General features: G+C 37.7%; 1 protein-coding gene across 8 annotated transcripts in view; it reads left to right on the forward strand.

Annotated features, from left to right (window-relative positions):
- Positions 1–14273, forward strand: part of LOC148863772 (Transducin/WD40 repeat-like superfamily protein) — a 69116-nt gene that overhangs the window by 37252 nt on the left and 17591 nt on the right. For 5 of the 8 annotated variants that reach the window (XM_088980078.1, XM_088980077.1, XM_088980080.1 and 2 more), the window contains exons 13-18: positions 1579–2128; positions 12164–12245; positions 12330–12506; positions 12581–12634; positions 12900–12992; positions 13071–13136. In XM_088980078.1, the coding sequence (XP_088836204.1) occupies positions 1579–2128; positions 12164–12245; positions 12330–12506; positions 12581–12634; positions 12900–12992; positions 13071–13136 (1022 nt within the window). The remainder of the gene's footprint in view (positions 1–1578; positions 2129–12163; positions 12246–12329; positions 12507–12580; positions 12635–12899; positions 12993–13070; positions 13137–14273) is intronic. The other 3 variants (XM_088980084.1, XM_088980083.1, XM_088980082.1) reach the window with 2 other exon arrangements.

Consider the following 14273-nt stretch of genomic DNA (forward strand, 5'->3'; position numbering starts at 1 on the left):
AACTTAAATCACTAACGGTAAAATATCATCTGGCATACTAGCATGAAGTGTGTCTGTTGTCAGACTTTGATCACTTTCTCACACTATTCAGACAATATTTTACCATTGCACCAACCAGTGGCCCCATGAATTGTTATATAAATACCAATGTTCAGAGAACCAGACCAGACATAGAACTGGAAAAGGGAGGGGTTCGTGGTTCAAAGGTTCAGTCGGGGTTGAACTCTGATGACATGGCTATGTATATATATACTATTGGATCATATAAATACTGAATATAATATATTTTACAAATGTTATCATATCAAAATATGGTGGATGGATGGCAAGTTAATTTTTAAAGCAAATGACCAAGGTTCAAGTTTCTGAGCTGACATTTTCTTTAAACATGTGTGTAATAAATTAATATATAAATATAAATATAAATATAAATATAAATGTAAATGTAAAATAGAGTCGTTAGTTTACACAAATAAAGAAGTGGACTAATGGTAATTAAGAAATACATAAAAACAAGAGGTCATGAATTCAACTCTTGTCACATGCGTTTTGAAATTTCAAATATTTGATGACCCGAGTGACTTCATGAAACTAGGGCTGATTCGCCAGTTTCCCAATTAAACTTGCCGGTCATCCAGTTTTCACCAGGTTTTATCAAGTCTGGTTCTTGGTTGTGACCGAACCGGCCAGGGCCTCGGTCACTGTTCAACTGGACCGGATTGCTGGTCCGATCCAGTTTTCTAAACATTGATAAATACATTGTCAGATATGTTTATGTTTGTATTTTATCACCTCAAGGACACATGCTAGTTGCCAAGGTGTTGACTTTGTTTGCCAGTACAAAACAATGTTTTTGAACCATTGTTGATCTAGACAGTTGGACCATTTGGCCTGGAAACCGTCCAAACAACCGGTTCCGTTTCACCCCTAACCCGCTTCTGGGTCAAAAACCGCTGACCCGGACGGTCGAACCGTCAACTCGTTTGACCCGAACAGCGGTTCGCAGTATAAAATTGCAGGAGAGAAACACACGAACTCAGACCTGAGTTCATGTCTCAGATCTGAGATCTGAGATCTGAGTTCGTGTCTCAGATCTCAGATCTGTGTCTGTTGCCTCCGCCTCGTTGTTACCGTCGCCATTGTTGTCGCCAGTGAACGTCGAACCACCCTCCTCTTCCTTCTTCCCTCCTTCCTTTCCTTTCTCCTTTCTTTCTTTCTTTTCTTCTTTTTTTTTTTTCTTTCTCAGCCGACAACATCCTCTCCTTTCTCAAATGTCATAACTCATAGTCTCATATAAAATATTTGCCCTAATATGCAAACCGTCTGAACCGTTCGTACTGGACGGTCGAACTGCTGACCCGGAAACTGGTAGCTAGAACGGTTCCGTCTCCAGGTCGGTTTTTAAAACCTTGATACAAAGTGCCTGGTAACTTTTGTTACAATCTGTTGTACTATATTCATTTATTTTTACTTATGTGTTGTTTCCCTAGTCTAGCAATCACCTATTTCAGTATATATTTGTCTTACTTTGCTGGCATATCATGATGGTGCTGAATGTTCTTTTATTTCTTGCTACAGGTGATAGCATCTGTCTCACATTAGATGCTAACATAGTTCGAGTGGCACCATTATGGAATGCTGAGCTAAGAGCATGGCAAGTTACTCTTTTGAGGATCAAGACTGAGAAGCTCAGAGAAAATAGTCTGGGGCAAACTTCTTCTGTGCCTACATCTGAAGGGAAACATCCAAAGAGGATGAGAGAAAATGATTATTCTCCATTGCTAAATGCAGGGCAGTATGCTTCTCGCAATGCAATTTTATCATCAACTGTTGTTGCCTGGTCACCTTTGTTGCAAGTATCATCTGATGCTGATATTACACCCACAGATAGATTCAACAGTGACTGCACTCTTCTGGCAGTGGGAAGCAAATCTGGTAAAATTTCTTTGTGGAGAATACATGAACCACACTGCTACTCTACTGAGGACAGCAAGGTTTCAGTTGATATGATGCTCATAGGATTCCTTGAGGCTCATAGTTCATGGGTCACTGCAATTAGCTGGGGAAAATTTAAATGTGATGCTTCAAATTCTAAGGTTCTTTTGACTACTGGGAGTTCTGATGGGAGGTGAGTTAGGTATGACAGTGGATAGTGTTCTTTTCTCCTCTACTAGGAAGTCTCATTTCTAATGTGCATTTCCTTTTTCTGATTGTTTTTGCTTTTGATATTGTCTGGTATTTGTATGTTTTGCTGGTGTCAAAAGAAAATCATATTTTTGATTTCTTTATTGATTTGCTTCTTTAGGGTTGTTACACACTGGAGACTACAGATGCTCTGAAGTGTATATGCTAGCTTTCTTTATCATATCCTGATTAGTTGATATTGCCTTGCATAAAATTGAATGGCATGTTTCTTCCTGTATCTATGAATTAGGTCAGTTAATAAAATTATTTTTGGATATTTCTGGATAACAATGGTCGTGTTGGCTGAGAGAACCTCTATTTTTTTTTTGAGAAAATGTAAAAATATTATTGATGAAAGTCCTGTTAAAGTTTTATATCATGTATTCTTGACCATGTTGTCAGATAAGTGGTTTTCAAGAGAGTCTGGATGCACCAGTACATGTTTGAATTTTTGAATTTTAGCTGTTTAAATGCATGAAATTCTATTCTCTTAAGTTCTAGAATTCATGAAGAAATTGAATTTGAACATAAAGCTCCTAATTTGATAAATTTTTGCTTCTTGAGAGACCTGGTACATACACCTATTTCTGCAATCACCAAATTCTACCCATTAAATTATGAATACCATTGAAGAGGAACTGAGGAGTCTTATGTTCATTGCTTATTGGTATCAGATGAAATGATATGAAAATATTATCCACTTTTATGAAAAACATCCTGAAACCAAACAATCCAACTGATGAAAAGCTCAACTTAAACTTTGTTCATTTTCTCATCATGCCCACTGTCAAATATAGAAATCTCTTGTCTCATCTGGGTAACTTTCTTTATCTTTCTCCCTTTATACCGCTCCATATGGTCCCAGCATCAAACTGCCAAAAACATTTGAAATTTTTCTCTTTTGTTAGGATTGATCAAAACCATGGGCTCTATTTTGGCTTGTGAGAAAATTTGGGCGGGATGGGATGGGATGAGAAAGTGTGAAATTTCCACAGAAAATTCCTTTTCCCATGTTTGTTTTGGAGGAAAATAAATAATTGAGAGAAAAATGTTTGGTTTGCTTATACTTCATTGCTATTTAAGTGTAGCCACTAAGGTCAATTTTCAGCAAGTAGAGGGAACCCATGGGACCTCTTAGGGTTTCTTAGATTGAGATGCACCTGCCACCTGGACTTGCTCTAGATGCAATACTTTCAAACTTTGAAATCCAACTCATGTTCAGTTTGGTCTAACAAACCTCACAACATGACCCAGTTCCAGTTGCATATTAAGAATTGCCTACATTATTGGGCTATTTTTGATAGGCAAACTAGCAATTTCATTTCACATCAACGAAACAATTTACAAACAATGTTTATGGGCAGATACATTAACAAGAGATCATAAACATATCTTAGAACCACTTGCCCAAAGCGAGAAGCTAAATTTCTAATTTTATTTAAGAGAAAAGTCATTTGTCATGAGAGAGCATGCTATCTTGTCTTCAAAGTCAAAATTATTCTTTTTTTCATTAAATCGCTGAAAGGAATGATATTTGAAGTTCAGAGAAAAAATTCCAATGGTATACTGGAAATTACATCTGGAGAAATAAAGTTAATAAACATCAAATCCAGTCATGTACACAGCCACCATCCGAGTACCCTTTGTTACCCAGAATAAACAGGAAAAATAATAAGACATAGGTCTGTCATAGACACATAACACACATTTGATAGAGATGCTCTTATAACACACAGAACAAGAACACTCTACAAGAAAAAAAACACTCAAAACAAAGCTTAAATGGGCTCATCTTTCCTTGACCCATTTAACTCAAAATCTACTCCACACTACCATATTTATAAGAAAAATAAAAAAGATTAGAATAGTCACACTTTCCCCTAAAATATTTACACAACTCTCCTAGCATGTCACCTCTTTTACCACCACCCCCATTTCTGCCACTATTGCTTCTACTACTGGAGGTTCAGGTGCTGGCTGTCGGAACTCTGTGCAGTGGAATTCAATTTGCAGCCAGTGGTGCAAAGGCGTAGAATCCATCAACCCCTTCTTGATATCTGTCTGTAATTCTCTCAAGGGGATTGCAGCCAAGAAGTTCTTCATATACTCTTTATATGAATCCTTCCCTCTGCACATGATCTCCTCTTCAGCTTCACTGTTTCCAGATTCATCTGGTTTTGTTGGTACTACAGACCCTGCGTCTGGGACCTCCTTGGGGTTCTGCTGGACCTTTCTGTATTCCAGATTTCAGGATATAGACCTGGTTACATCCTTCAAAGAACCTGTCTCCCAACATGCCAATTATGTAGTAAGCTTCTAGTTGAACCTCGGGAATGAAAAAATAGTACACCAGCTGACAATGTAGATTTGGGGGTCCCCATTATTGGGACTCTCCAATCCAGTACGGCTGATCTCATCCCAGATGTTGTCAAAGGACATTGCACCATTCAAAAAATGAAAACTCCCTTAATTCATCCAATCTAGATGAAAGAATTTAATGAAAGACTTTCTTGGGAGAACAGGTGCAAAATGAGTAAAATATTGGATAACCCTCTTATGCATTTGTTCGATGAAAGATAGCCTAAAACTGAATCTTCAATTAAACCACTTCTTCATCAAATGAAATATAGTGATATAAGAAAATAGAGAACAAGTAGTTCCATTATATTGTCAAACGACAAAGAAACAATATAGATTTGAACCTCTCCCCCAAATCTTCAGCTCATCCCAGTCTAACATGTTACCAACATCATTAAACAACCAAAACGGAATGAAAACAAAAGTAAATGGTTTCAATTTGCAAAAGAAAGGGATGAAAACGTTACCTCAAGTTTGGGTTCGAACACTGTTTTCTCGGTAAACACGCAACAGGATCTCAGAATAGTGAGAGAAGAGGAGGGAGAAGAGAGAAGAGAGAAAAGAGAAAAATGTTTTGGAGAGAAAAACATCAGTTGGCGGCTCCAGCCTTTTTGATATTTATATTAGGCGACCATTCAAAAAATAAAACAATGTAAAATTACATATGTGCCCTTGCGGCACTAAACTAAAGTAAGACTAGCTTATTCAACACTCCCCCTCAAGTTGGGGCATAGATATCAATCATGCCCAACTTTGACACATAAGTCATCATGCCACGAGTGATGCAAGCCTTTTGTAGATATATTTGCAAGTTGCTCCTTAGAACTAACATATGGGGTGCACACTTCCCTATTAACAAGTTTCTCTCTAATAAAATGTTTTTCAACCTCAATATGTTTAGTTTTATCATTAAGATCTGGGTTGGCTGCATTGTTGATGGCAGCCTTGTTATCACAATACAAGGACATGGGGCTATCAAATGGACAGCCCAGTTCGCTCAACAAATTCTTTATCCACATGGGACATTGCTTTATACTCAGCTTCAACACTAGACCTAGCCACCACACTTTGTTTCTTGGTTCTCCATGTTACTAAGTTTCCTCCCACAAAAGAACAATATCCACTAGTGGACTTTCTGTTGTCAACTGATCCAACCCAATCAACATTTGTATACACTTCAATCTTTAAATGCCCATTCTTCTGGAATAGCAAACCAACTCCTAGAAACTTCTTTAGATATCTGAGGATTCTCTTGGCTACCTCTAAGTGTGTGGTCTTAGGAGCATGCATGAATTGGCTAAGAACACCTACGACATAAGCAATATCTGGCCGGGTCATGGACAAATATAGGTGCCTTCCCACAAGTCTTCGGGATTACTTTACATCCTTGATAACCTCACCACAATAGTCACCTAGTGATTTAAAAGGCACGCCTTAGGCGCACAAGCAAGGCGCATTTTGGGGTATGTGCCTCGCCCATTTCCACCATGTCTATAATTTTTACAATATTTTCATATGATATTTCTGACATTTTTGACATGTTTCTTAAAAGGCCATGGAAGTTATAAAGTCATTATTTTTTATGTGAGAAACAAGAATTTCAGACCCCAACATACACTTGTTCGGGCTTGCCTCGAGGGGTGTGGTACGAAGGCGACTCAAAGAATAAAGAATGCAATATGTTTTACATCACATTAACTACTTGAAGCAATGCAATTAAGTCAAAAAAGAGATTGTGGGTTTTACATGATTGAAAATGCTTTATATGTTTGCTTTTGTTTTTAAATTTTCATTTGAATACGCTTTACATGTTATGTTTATTTTAATTTTAGATAATAGGTTTTTTAAATCATTTATTTTAAAATTTAAGTTTATATTTATTATTATTATTATTATGTTTAGTATTTTTGAAAGTTTTGCTTTTTTATAAATTTCTTTTGAATTTATTTGACTTATTTTTTATTTTTTTTTGTAATTTTGTGCATTTTTTAGAAAGGCGTGCGCTCTAGGTGCAAATTAGCCCTTGCGCTTTTAAAACACTATAGTCACCCAATTTGTGATTTGGATCAATGGGAGAGTAAGCTGGCTTAACCCCTAGTTTTCCTAGTGATTTAAAAGGCACACTTCAGGCGTGCCTAGGCGCACATGCGAGGTGCATTTTGGGGTATGCGCCTCGCCTAGGTCCTAGGTGCACCTCTTTCAAAAGGCGCGCACTTGGTGTGCCTCAGCCCAGGTGTGTGCCTTTTTAAAATTTTGCGCTTTTTGCTTTTTTTTTGAGTTTAACGGCTGGACCGGAGGCTCCGCCCCCGGACCCCTAGAGGCAAGCCCGAACAAGTCCTTGTTAGGGTCAGAAATTCCTATTTCTCACATAAAAAATAATGATTTTACAACTTTCATTGCCTTTTAAGAAGATATTTTATTGCAATGAATGAATGAACAACATAAGCAAATAGGGGGTTCTCTCCACTTTGCTTGTTCGGGCTTGGCTTGATGGGCGTGGTCGGGCGTCCTGGGGCGGAGCTTCCCTTTGCACGCCTAGGCACCCTAGGCGCATGCCTTTTGAAAGAAGTGTGCCTAGGACCTCTATGCACCTAGGCACACCTGAGGCGTGTCTTTTAAATCACTGGGAAAACTAGGGGTTAAGCCAACTTACTTTCACATTGATCCAAATCACAGATTGGGTGACTACAGTGTTTTTAAAGTGCAAGATCCTTCACCTCAAATTGGGGACCTAAAGTAACAGGACCCCAAACATCATAATAAACAATATGGAATGGAAAATCAGATTTATTATTCCTTGAAGTAAAATTATATCTACAATGTTTGCTCAATTGACAAGTTTGATATGTGAAATCTGACATTGACATTGACTTAAATAAATCTAGTAACAAAACTTTGAACGATTCAAAAGATTAATGACCCAAATGACTATGCCATAAATGGACTTGACTCTTAGTAGGCAGACTCTTAGACTCAATAGCCGCAAGACTAGCTTTATTATCTAGCATGTAAAGACCATCCACCATACAACCTCTATCAATCATCTTTCCCGATACCAAATCCTGTATCACACAAGAGGAAGGGAAAAAGGTTATTGAGCAATTTAACGAATTTCTTATACTACTAATAGAGAACAAGTTTATAGCTAGTTTTGGAACATATAGTACATAAGAAAGGGTGAGTCCAAGAAGAAGGGAGATGATTCCTTGACCAACTATGGTGGAGAAAGAACCATCAACAAGTTTCACCTTGTCTCGACCAGATGATAGATGATAAGATGTGTTTCGAGGCTCACCTTGTCAAGGGAGATGGTTCCTTGACCCGTCATATGGTTCGAGGCTCCAGAATCTATTATCCAAGGAGAGTTTGAAGGATGTGAGGACACGTGGAAAGTTGTGGCAGAATTACCATTACCTGATGTAGACAGAAAGGAAGTTGAGGGGGGAGAAGCAGAGTCCATCTGGCGGATTGCCCTCCCATACAGCTCCAAATGGTCACGGAAAGAATTAATTGTATCTTCCCTGGGATCAGTCATGAAAGGTATCATGGTAGTGGTTGATGATTGATGCTCCTGAGAGGCTAAGTTTGTTGCATTAAACTTCTTTTGACCTTTCTGTCCCGACTTCTTATTTTGGTCTGATTTTTTACTCAGCTCCTTCGCCCACTTTGGCTTCCCATGAAGTTCCCAATATGTATCCTGAGTATGTCTAGATTTCTAACAACGTGTATCCCGACTTCTTATTTTGGTCTGATTTTAATCCTTGTCACCAACTTACGAATATTTTCAGACAACGAAAGAACCCTGGAAAACATATTAGATCTAATACTGTTAAGGGTAGCCCATTGGCCGAAAACCATGGAGCTGTTCTCAGATTATTCTGTGGCTGATTTGGTAAGAAATTGGAAAGTGATAGCTTCCTCTGCCCTATGTAAGAGGACTTGTTGTCCTTCTTGGTCCCCTCCTCCCTCTGGGTTCATAAAACTGAATTTTGATGGTAGCTACTTAAGGAACCTAGGGCCTTTTGGGATTGGGGGAGTGTTCAGGAATGAGGATGGGGCTATCATTGCTATGTTCTCAGGCCCAATTGGAGAAGGAGACTCTCTTAGGGCTGAGATTCTTGCAGCCCTGGAAGGTATCTAAAGAGCAAGGGAGCTGAACATCAAATGTTTGGTCCTTGAAGGTGACTTGGAGGTGGTGATTAGGTGGCTAAAGGAAGAAGACAGCGGTTTGTGGAGTTATAACAATGAAAAGAAAAATTTTAATGGCTGAGTAGGGATATTGTGTTGCATTACAGCTGGGTGAAAAGGACTGCTAAATCATTTGCTTATGGGTTAGCCAAGCAAGGAGTGAATAGGGAATCCATTTTTTGGGCTAACTTTTGAGTTTCTTTTTTTGTATTCTATTGGTGGGGAGTTAAGACATTTTACCTCCCCTTTTTGTACCTTAAGTTTCACATAGGTTCATATCATTAATAAAGTTTCTTGTTACTGATAAAGAAAAGTCACTCCTCTTGAAGGAATTACCACCTCCCGTAGCAACACTCACAACAGTCACCGGTCATTAGACCCGCATAACCCACTCACCTGGGTACAGAAGGATCAATTCGATCCACAAAGTTGAGGAGAAAAGGATAAAAATACCTTTCACAGCATTTGGCTTCCCTCCTTGGTGTTTTCTGGGCCCACGACCTAGAGGGTAGAGGAAGAATCACACAGCAAGCCTCCTCACGTCAACCAGAAGTTCCTTTTCTTTCATTTGATCACGAATGGGCAAAGAGGGCAGCTGAAGAAAGAAAAGGATCTCAGAATAGTGAGAGAAGAGGAGGGAGAAGAGAGAAGAGAGAAAAGAGAAAAAAGGTTTTGGAGAGAAGAACATCAGTTGGCGGCGCCAGCCTTGTGGCACTAAACTAAAGTAAGACTAGCTTATTCAACAAACATGATGGTGGATTTGGCTTCAATCTGCAAAAAAAAAGGGATAAAAATGTTGGATCTAGGAATCCAATGTGTATTTTATTAATTTTGCAGATGGAAATCCTACACACATCAACGGGAAAAATGAAAACAAAGGCTAGTGGAGGTCACCGGAGAAGAAAGGAGTTTAACTCCAGCCAAACTTTTGTTGGAAATTGAAGAAAAATGATGGGGAAGAAGGAAGAATGGACAAAAAACAAAACAGCAGGATAAACAATGGAAGTAGAAGAAGATCTGACTGTTGGAACGGGTTGAGGTCAAAGAAGAAGAGTCTTTTGAGGCTCTTTTCTGAAAAGACCTAATAAATTTTCTTAGTAAAGTTTTCTCACCAGGGTCGCATTGTTTTAGTGCGATCCCGCCTACTCAGTTTTGGTATCCCACATCCCAGGTATTTTTCATACCATCCACTTTATTTCCCTCAAAACAAATAAAGGAAAAAGGAATATTTTTAGAATATTCCCCTTTTCCCATCCCCATCCCACAAACCAAATGGAGCCTTAGAAGTAGTTCTTGAAGTGGCACTCAACCATCGGAGGGTTGGTTTTCACTGTATACAATCAAGGAATCTTGACTGTAGATCAAGTGAATTGATTTGATATTTTTGAGATCTGTGGATAGGAAGTGAGTTCAATCAAGGTTTTGATTATAATCTTGTTAGAAGCAGTACTGGGGAGAACTTGAATGCATTGGTTCTTTTGGTAAGCTTAGTTATATTATTAGTGATGTTGTATAGCCAGAAGTTATAGATCCACATTATGCCAAGTGGATGCAGGAGAATGATATTGTGCTGCCATAGCTTGTCAATTCAATGTATCTATATATAAGCAAAAACTGCCTATGGATGAAAATTGCAAAGGAGTGCGAAGGGCAAGACTTTTGATTCTTAGAAAACTAACTATTGAAGGAGACTCCAAATTGGTAATGGACTGGTTACAGAGAAGGGAGGCAAAGATCTGGAACTGCAGCAATGAGAGGAAGGTCAGATGGCTGATAAAATACATGGAAGTGATGATACAATGGGTCAAAAGTAGTTCTAATTCCTTGGCCTGATGCTTTAGTCAAACAAAAGGGTGGGAAGAGATCTTCTATTTTGGGTGCAGTTGTAAGAAAAAGAAAGATTTTTGGGGAGCTATAAGAGGGTTCCTCTGTCATTGACTATATTATTATATTGTAATCATTGCATATTTTCTCCATTAATGAAATGCACAGTTATTGGCCAAAAAAATGTGGTAGTGATGTACAAATTAGGGGTAGAAGTCACTGGAACTCTACTTTTCTACCTTGTAGTGAATCTGGCAAGAAATTAATCATTAATCATCTGGAGTTAGTAGAGTTTGAAATTGCCAATGGTAAAATACAAAATAAATTTCATTTGAACATTAATGTGTGGAATTTGAACATTAGTAATGCAAATAATTAATTCCTATTAGGCTTCTATCTTACTTACCAAGGCTTCAAAATATACTTCTGTGTGGAATTAGGAACTTGCCTCCTAACTAACAGGTGTTAGAATTATATGCAGCCCCCAGTTAATAACAATGTTCCAGCATGTCCTATTGATTGCAGCTATTGCTGACATGACCCCGGCCATCATTGACCAACACTTTCCTTTGTATGGATTTAAGCTGCATCATGACATCATACAGGAACAATGGAAAGAATTTCAGCTCATTATCTTCCCTTCATTTGATTTATTTCTTTGTACAAATGTCTAAGGCAGTACACAGAACAAGAAACTATCACGAGTTTTAAGTATATTAATATGGACAACAGAATATCAGAGCTTAAATGTGTGGGAAGGAAAGTCTGAACCTTACTGAAGAAAGCAGGACCATTATGGTATTACTGGTATTATGAGTTATGACATACAAAGTGTTGTATACATTACTTGTTTTACAAGTGTTGCTTCTGTGATTGTAATCTCCCCAGCTATAGTAGCAGATATAAACTCTAGACTCCTTATGGGTAAGACCTGGAATAGAAAAAAACAACTTATTGTTATCCCAAAAATACCTAATGATATGCATTAATGATTTATATGGAGAAAACAAAGCAAACCTGGCTAGTTAGCTGGTTGATTCTGTGATTGTAATCTCCCCAGCTATAGTAGCAGATATAAACTCTAGACTCCTTATGGGTAAGACCTGGAATAGAAAAAAATAACTTATTGTTATCCCAAAACATACCTAATGATATGTGTTAATGATTTATATGGAGAAAAGAAAGCAAACCTGGCTAGTTAGCTGGTTTGCCAAGAAAAATTACTTTTATCAGCGACTACATTATTATTCCACGTGTACTGTCATATACCGATGTTTTTGGAAGTTTGATTCTAAATATAATTTGCAGTTGTGGTCCGTAAGTTATCCTTGATAAATCTGAAAATTTACATCATCTTTACCCTTTTTAATTCATCGGATAAGATTTTTGATAACCTATTGCATTGCACTTCTGTGGTTTGGGGAAAAATGAAATGCTCCTTCAGAGCGTTGACCAGATACTGAAACTTAGGTTGGTGGCAAGTTTTGTATCCATTGGATAGCATTAATGGAAGGTTCTACTAATAGAAATTAGAAATCAAATTCTGACACTTTTCAGGAAAGCATTTAACATTTTGTGTTTCTTTTTTTCCCTTTTGTTTTATTGTCAGTGTTAAGATCTGGCTTGGAGATACTGGTAGATTGCTCAAATCATCAGAAGTTAGTTGTGCTTGCTTTTCCTTGCTGAAGGAGGTGGTATTATTTTCTATATATGCATTGTTGGTTTCATTCAATTGATATTAGAAGGGTAGTTGACATCTGTATTTGTTTAAATAGGTGTTAAACACTTCTCCAGTCCCAGTGTCGGTACTGTCAGTAATTGTTCCCATACAAACCCTGGATGAAATGCTCCTGGCAATTGGAAAAGGATCAGGATCATTGGAAGTATGGAGGTGTGGCATATCCAGCCACAAGTTCCAGAAGTTTGGTTCATATGGTGCCCATGAACATATTGTAAGTCAACAGTAGTGAGGTTCTACTTTTGTCACCTATCGATGATTTTCACATGTTTTATGATCTTATAACAGGTTACTGGTATAGCTTGGGCATTTGATGGTCGTTGTTTGTACAGCTGTGGCCAGGTATTAAGAAAGGGTTAATTTTTACTATCTTGATGATTGTTGTTCTGAAGTTTTCTCTTATGTTATCTTTTATTCGTCTTGCTATTTCTCTATACATCTTGTGTGTATCAACATGTTGATTGCATTAATGTGCAATGTTATTACCAAAAGAATGGCATTAATCTGTCATGTTCCATATTCCATTTTATTTTTCCATTGCTTAGAGGGTTCTTTTAGCCAATTCTGCCATTACTTAGAGTTGGTCCTGTGTTGATGATGATGATAGGATAATTCCATGCACAGCTGGATTTTACATGGGAACTCCCTGCATGAAGTGCCTATTCCTTCGAATTCTTTTGGCCTGAAAAGCTCTTTTGATGTATGATATGATACCTCTTGGTCTTTTTCTAATTTTGCATTTCCTTATTTACTTTTTATTCATTGAGCTTATTTGCAGCATCCACTTGTATACGATTCATGTTTTGGTCTAGCAATATCTCCTGGAAACTTGGCGGTTGCTGTGGTATGAAAATCTTACTTCTAGAAACTTTGTCAATACTGTTATTAACAAAATTGTAATTATCATATAACTGTCAGTTGGTGTTGGTGGTGTTTCTTGGTTGGACAATGCAAGATTCGTTTCAAGGTTTAAAATGTTGGTTTCGGTGGAAATGTCGATCACCCAAATATAGGAAACATGTTGGAAATGTTAGAAATATCGTATGTAAGTGTTGTAAAAATAATGTTTTAGAAATCGACCTAGAACTGGAACCAGTTTGGCCACCAGTTTCCGGGTCAGCGGTTCGCCCATTCAGATTTAAAATAATAAAAAAAATAATTAAAATAAAAACGACCAAAAACCGTTGTCCGGGTTGATTGGTCGATAATTTGACCACCCAGGTCAGCGGGTTGCTTATCAAGTCAGCAGTTTTGGCCCAGGAATGGTTTTAGGATGAAAATAGCTGGTTGCCTGGATGGTTCCCGAGTCAACCGGTCCGGCTGTCTTGACCAATCCGGATTTCAAAACCTTGTGTAAAAATCATAGACATGGAGGAAACATTGTGAAATATGCAAAAATATAGAATGATATTTTATGAAATGATAAAAGAAGCGTTGGTACACTTTTTGAAGTTATTATCTTGTTCCAATTCATTAAACACAACTAATAAACTAAGGTTATAGGCTAAATAATAGGTTGTGAAGTTGTTCTGTACCTTAATAGTCAAAGCTACATTATAGAATGAGTTCAAGCAAAATTTAGACTCGTAGAAAATGCAAATTTTTCTAATAGATCTACCAAATAATCTATTATAAAAACAAAAACTAATATTTAACTACATCTTTCTAAAGAATATCAAGCTGGCTCATTGATGGGGATCGGTCCATGCATTATAAGACCTATTCTTGTAAGAAGAAGGCCAACAAACAGGTTCTGATTTGGCATGGAGAAGACTCTTGGGACTTGGACTGATCTGGTCAGGGGTATTTTCGTCATTTTGACCAGCCCAATGTGGACTTGGGCTATAGCATCTTGTTCCTATAGCTTAGTAGTGCTTGCCTTTCAATTTTCAGTTTATTTGCATTAGTAGATAGAAAATTATTGTGTTTCTTGATGTACAAGACAAAGAGTGACACTTTTTGTAATTATGGTGAACAGTGT

The sequence above is a fragment of the Nelumbo lutea genome, chromosome 3 (assembly GCF_056320005.1).
Source record: "Nelumbo lutea isolate HS-2025 chromosome 3, American lotus-T2T, whole genome shotgun sequence".
Taxonomy (NCBI): domain Eukaryota; kingdom Viridiplantae; phylum Streptophyta; class Magnoliopsida; order Proteales; family Nelumbonaceae; genus Nelumbo; species Nelumbo lutea.